The sequence below is a fragment of the Cucumis melo genome, chromosome 9 (genome assembly GCF_025177605.1).
Source record: "Cucumis melo cultivar AY chromosome 9, USDA_Cmelo_AY_1.0, whole genome shotgun sequence".
NCBI classification, from domain to species: Eukaryota; Viridiplantae; Streptophyta; class Magnoliopsida; order Cucurbitales; family Cucurbitaceae; genus Cucumis; species Cucumis melo.
Window position 1 is genome coordinate 14,124,733 of NC_066865.1, and position 6,299 is coordinate 14,131,031.

At 32.0% G+C, this 6,299-nt stretch overlaps 1 protein-coding gene across 1 annotated transcript; it reads right to left on the reverse strand.

Moving 5' to 3' along the window:
* Positions 1 to 3,655: 3,655 nt before the first annotated feature.
* LOC127150859 (uncharacterized) lies at positions 3,656 to 4,429 on the reverse strand. Its single transcript, XM_051089549.1, has 2 exons — positions 4,303 to 4,429; positions 3,656 to 4,188 (listed from the first exon to the last, which is right to left on the reverse strand). The coding sequence occupies exons 1-2, from the start codon at positions 4,427 to 4,429 to the stop codon at positions 3,656 to 3,658; spliced, it is 660 nt and encodes a 219-aa protein (XP_050945506.1).
* Between the last annotated feature and the right edge of the window lie 1,870 nt (positions 4,430 to 6,299).

Genomic DNA, 6,299 nt, shown 5'->3' on the forward strand with positions numbered 1-6,299 from the left:
TAATTAAATGTTAATTGAAGTTAGAATAATTATGAGGTAGATATTATGTTTATGTAAGGTTAGTTGTTTTGGACAAAGAAATTTTATGGGGAGAGAAAAAGAAATTTAAAATAATAATTATATAATGGAAAATATAATTATTATTTGAGAAAAGATAATTATGATATTTATTTAGAGAAAGGTTATGTGATTGGTGGAAGTATTGGTTTAAAAAGGGAGATTTGGTGGGTTTTAAATGAAGAGAGAGAAGATTTGATTGTTTTGAAATAAAATAAAGAATCAAAAAAAGGGAAATTAATAATAGATTTTTTTTAATAGGCTTTGGGAACATCAATCATCTTCTTCATTGAGAAAAAGAAAAGTAAACCCTAAAATTTTTCAACCCTAGCCGCTGTTCTCCTCCAAGCATCGTTCAATTCTTCTCACTGAGCCAATCTTAGTTTTGCAGCCAATCCTTATGCCGCCCCCGTTTGTTCGTCCGCGTCTCCGCCATCTCTACCTCGGTTCGTCTTCGCCTCCATCACTCGTGAAGCTCCGTCGCTACCGTCGGTCTGTCCATTGATCGTCGAACGACAGCTGAGCCACGTAAGCCACCGCGTCTGACGGTCACCGGCCCTTCACCATCCATTCATCGCCGCCATCAATCGCAAACCCGAGTCGACCCGACAGCAAGCCGTCTCCCAACCACCCGAGTCGCACCCCCAGCCGCCAAGCCGTGCGTGCGCGAGTCGCGTTTTCCAGCCGCCCGAGCCGCCTTAGTCGAACCGCGCCTCCCCTCTGCGAGCCGCACCTGCCTCCCAGCCGAGCCGCCAAGCTTTTTGTGAGCCACAAGCCTGTTTTTAGGTCATTTTCACCTGTTTTAGTAAGTTTTGGGTATGCCCAACTAAGTTTAATTTTTGGACCTAAATAATTTAATTTTTTATTAAATTAAATTATTATTTATCCTAAAGGACCGGTTGGACCAATTGGAGTTTGGGCTATGGAACCCTTCTAGTTAAAGGAAATTGTTGCAACCTTGATATTGGGTAAGCTGATTCAACTTGAGTTTTTGGACCTTAATTCCTTGGGGGTCAAGTTATTAATTGGTATTTTCTAACTATTTAGGACTTCATTGCTTGGAAAACGTGTTCTACTGTTAAAATTCGACCGAGCTAATCTTCACGTAAGAGATTCTACTACTAGACCCCCGAGCTTTAATTAAAGAGACCACATGTATGCATGGTTATGTACCGATGATGGATAGACACATAATTTAAGGTTACAGACAGAGACTGACATTGTATTTATGACTGCTGGTTGACTTTGTGGCTAGAGCTGATAGTACGGTGATGTTATCACCTGTTATCACCTGTTATCACCTAAGTTTTTTTGATACGATATGACATGTTATGTTATGATATGATATGATGATGATATGTTATGTGCATGCTATGGATAAGGTGTATGTTAGCTTTATCTATTTAAGTTGTACCCACATGGGTGTCCCTCGAGATCACCACCTTTTTATGACTGTGTAGTCCGACGGGATTACCAGTCCATAACGACATTGACATTGAAATAGACATGATTTAATTGATTCGAGGGGATCACTTACAGCCCGATCGTCTTAGGTGTTCCTTTGGGTTCACCAAAGACCAGTTTTCCTATGGGATCACAGATTGCACGTGTTCGGGAACGTGCTAGTTCAGGGGTACCACTCTTCAGGACTCTAATAGAAAGTTAACAAGCACCTAGCGAGACTAGTAGTGGGTCTCTTACTGAGTATATTTTTGTACTCACCCTTTCTATTTCTATTTTTCCAGGTAGAGGCAGAGGCAAAAGTAAGAGCAAAGGCAAGCTGGCGAATGACCAGAAGTGACCGTGGCGAGCCATAGGGACACGTTTTCTTCCGCTTATGTCATGTGTCAGATTTCAGTGTTGATATTTCCTTTCTTTCCATTTCTGTTTTAGTTATTTCCTTGTTTTTTCCTTTAAAACTAGTAGGGTCCGAGATAGTATTTTGTTTTAATTTATTCCCATACACTCTATTTATGAATTTATTAACAAATTGCAGTTTTGTTTTATTTTCTATTTAATTTAAATAAACTTTATTTCTTTTCTTTTAAAGTAAAATCCTCTACTTAGTGTGAGAGGTTAGGTCTTTACAGTTACTTTAAGATAAAAATTACAAAGAAGTTCGAGCCCATAAATCTTCATTTAATTTGACGATAACGATGTTTAAAGATTTTATTATAGTTTCTATGAAGAAACTAACTATGGGATTCTTTGGAAAGACAAGGGAAGACATATTACACTTAGTTCACACAAGTTTTTGTTATTATAACTTATTTAAATTTTTCATGGAAGTTTCTAAATAAATTTAAATATCCAAAAGAGTATTTGGAAATTTTTTATCTTACTCATGAAAAGTATATAGATTCATTTTCAAATTTATAAAACTAAAAACTGAATAAGAACAAGTTTAGAGCATCTAATAAAATTTGTTGCATATAGATGTCTATGTTAATTCCCTGAAGAAAAAAATAACTTATACTAACCAGTCATAATATGACTAATTATAGTTTAATTAAGGGGTCTTTTAAAAAATATAACAAAGCGGTAAAATATTTACATATATATAACAATTTTGAAAGTGGAAAAAGCTTACAGACCCATGATAAGAAATACAAAAAATGGCCCCATGATTAGTTGGCACCTAGTACACATAGTATATTTTGTAAACAATCGTTTAGATTTAGCTATTCTTTGGTACACGATCATTTAAATTTGATCATTTAAATTTGGGTTGCCAAATCTAAACGATTTTTTCAAGATTTTTTTGGTACACATCGTTTATATTTAGTATACGATTATTTAAATTTGCGGCACGATCGTTTATATTTGGTATACGATCGTTTAAAATTTAATTGTTTAAATTTAGCCAAGTTTAAACGATTTTTTTTCAAGATTCTGTAATACACGATCGTTTAGATTTGACTATTTTGGTAACCGATCATTTAGATTTGTTTAAATTTGGATGGCCAAATCTAAACGATTTTTTTCAAATGACGTATCCTGAAATTTTGTATAGGGGGCACTATATAATAAACATACTAAAAAATGTAAAAAAAAAAAATATTAATAGATTCAAAGATTAATTAATTTAATACGTACTACAATTGTCCACTATGAGTTTTCATGTTTTGAAATTGATCCATGATAAGTTTATTATCTAACTTATCCAATAAATCTTTCTCAATGTAAGTTATAAGACAATCATTCATCAATTGATCTCCCATTCGATTGCGCAATCGAGTCTTCACAATATCCATAGCAGAAAATGTTCTCTCTATAGTAGCTGTTGCAACCTGTAAAATCAACGCTAATGCGAGCAACCGATAAACTAATGGGTAGACCTTATCTCTTTTCATAACGACCATTTTCACTGCAAGATCACCAATGCTTTTTAGTTCAACAAACTCTGAACGCATATCAATAATGTAATTTTAAAGGTAATCCTCAAGCATAGAGATCTCTAAAAGATAAATAATGACCAGAAATTTCTATCAAAACTGAGCAAGTCTCTAGAGTTCAATAGCTGAAAAGTCTCTTGGATAAAACTGAGCAAGTCGATTCAGTTTTTGTCTATCAAAAGTAGCAAATGAATTACTCGGATTCAAACAACCCATATAGAGAAGCAAATTTTCATGCTATGTTTCTCTCGTAGAATATCTCGATGTTTCACTGATGCTCCAATAACATTCACTACATTTTTAACAATAAAACCGACAATTTCTACATGATTTTTTGCAGTATTTACAAGAGCTAATTGAAGTTGATGAGCAAAACAATGAATGTAAGAAGCACATTCATTTTCTTTCAAAATAAGTGATTTCAAGCCATGGAACTCACTTTGCATATTACTTGCTCCATCATATCCTTGTCCTCGCAAATTGGTAATACTTAACCCATGTTGAGAGAAAAAATCATCAATAGCTTCCTTAAGTGATAGGGCACTTGTATTATTGAAATGAGTGATTCTAATAAATCGTTCAATCACATGACCTTCATCCACATATCGTAATACAACCGACATCTGCTCCTTTAAAGATATATCTCTTGATTCGTCTATCAAGATAGAAAATTGTTTGTCACTCACATCTCTTATAACTATATTAGCAATTTCTGTTGCAATGCAGTTTACTATATCTTTTTGAATATCAGGTGTAATCAATTTCAAATTATTTGGAGCATTTTTCAAAGTTGCGGCTTCAATATCCTTGTTATGGTTGCACAACTATTGCAATAGTTCAAGAAAGTTACCTTGATTCTTTGAATCATCAGTCTCATTATGTCCACGAAATGAAAGACCTTGTCGTAATAAAAATCGAGTACAATCAATTGATGCGCCTAATCGAGTTCGATACTCAGCTCGTACTTGGTCAGACATCCTATTTAAAAAAGTCTCAATATGTTGCTTTTATTTTAAAAGAGCCTCTCTCCAAGCTTGGTTGTGTGCACTATTAGGACCACCAACATGAGTTTTCAATCTCTCTTTTTTCTTCCAATTGGAAAATCCTTCACTAACAAAATATTCCCCTTCTGATTCTTCACTTACTTCTGGTTTGAACAAGTAGCAACATAAACAAAATGCAGCATCCTTAGAAATACTACATTCTAACCAATTGGGATATTCTTTAAACCAAGCTGGATTAAATCGTCTTGACTTTGCCCCAAACTTCTTGAATGGAAAAGTATGATTTCAAGGTTGACAAAAACCTTTTTGTAGATATGCTCTATAAACTTGATCTTGAATATTATAATTATATTCTGAAATTCTAGTTCTTAGACTAGGATCTTCAAGTAGTTCTCCTAAATTGATTTCTTTATAAGATCTATCAGAATCAGGAATATGTATCTTTATGATGACTCTATAGTTTCTACAATTGTTTTTCTTTTAAAATATCTCTCAATGTTGATATGTTAACTCTACAAAATTAGTATTAAACAATATAAGTATTATTATTTATCACATAGATTGAAAAAGTATTAAAACTAAAAATAGTAAGAAGAATTTGAACTTACTGGCGAATTGATATGGTACGTATATTCTAACGATGGACGAAATTTTTTTTTCTTCAAGCCTTTAATTCTGAAATAAAATAAAATAAATATATACATAAGTAATGTAAACGTGAATTTAAAAATTACATCAAAAAAAGAAAAGAAGAAAGAAAGAATAATACCTTTTTCATGGAATATTGTTGAGAGAGTGAAAGTTTAAATCACCAACTTTGTTGTATTTTTTTCTAAATATTTGTTAGATAACAAACGACGGCGGCTAGAAAATAAGCTATGATTTTATCTTAGTTAGGTTTTTTTTCCTCTTATTAATATTGACATTTGGAGAAATAAAATTATTGAGAATTGGAAAGATATTTGATATCTAGGGAAATAAAATTAATAATGTTTGGAATAAGATATATTTTGTGACAATTTAGGAAATAATTTGATATTTGGGAAATAAAATTATTGAACTTTGGAAAGATATTTAATATTTGGAAAAAAAATTAATGATGTTTGGAATAAAATATATTTTGTGCAATTTAGGAACCAATTTGGGAAACAAAAATATTGATATTTAGAATAAAAATTAATTAATAAAAATAATTGTAATTTGCAGGATTCAAACCTCTAAATTAGAGGTTAAAATGCAAGCACGTGCCCTCACTAGCCCCTTAATAAAGTCGCTCCTATTTTTTTTCAGATTCTAATCTTTCCAATATTCCATGACTTTTTCACGATATTTTATATTTGACACATTAAACAACCAAATAATAGTTTGAAAAAAAATAGATCTTTTATAGTTGGTATACGATCTTGAACCAAATAAAAGAAAAATTGAAGAAAAAGAAGAGAAAAAGACGATGGAAAGGAAAATAAAAATTGCAGAAGAAAGAAGATGGAATGAAGGACAAATCTGAAATATTTAAAAAAATAACTGGCTTAATAAACTTTTTGATTTTGTTACCGAAGCCGTAAATATTTTGATGTTTTTGTTATATTTATAAAAATTATCCATTAATTAATGTTCAATTATGAAAATTATGAATGATTACCGCTTTTTCAAAATATTTTAATCCCTATTTTGTGAACTCAACCGATTATTATCATTTGATTCAAAATATTATGTGTAGGTATGTAATTTGCAATTTGATTGTTTATTAGATCATAGACTAAAAATTATGGCATTGAATAATTTGAGAGAGATGAAGTGATATATATAGTTCCTTAGGCCCCATTTGGGGGAAGGAAAGAAA

What these genes read in the sequence shown, in the direction of transcription:
- LOC127150859 (XM_051089549.1), bottom strand. Translation starts at nt 4,429, where the DNA reads ATGTCTGACCAAGTACGAGCTGAGTATCGAACTCGATTAGGCGCATCA. An exon ending in TGATGATTCAAAGAATCAAG is followed by an intron (nt 4,189 to 4,302) that starts GTAACTTTCTTG and finishes ATATTCAAAAAG; the next exon opens with ATATAGTAAACTGCATTGCA.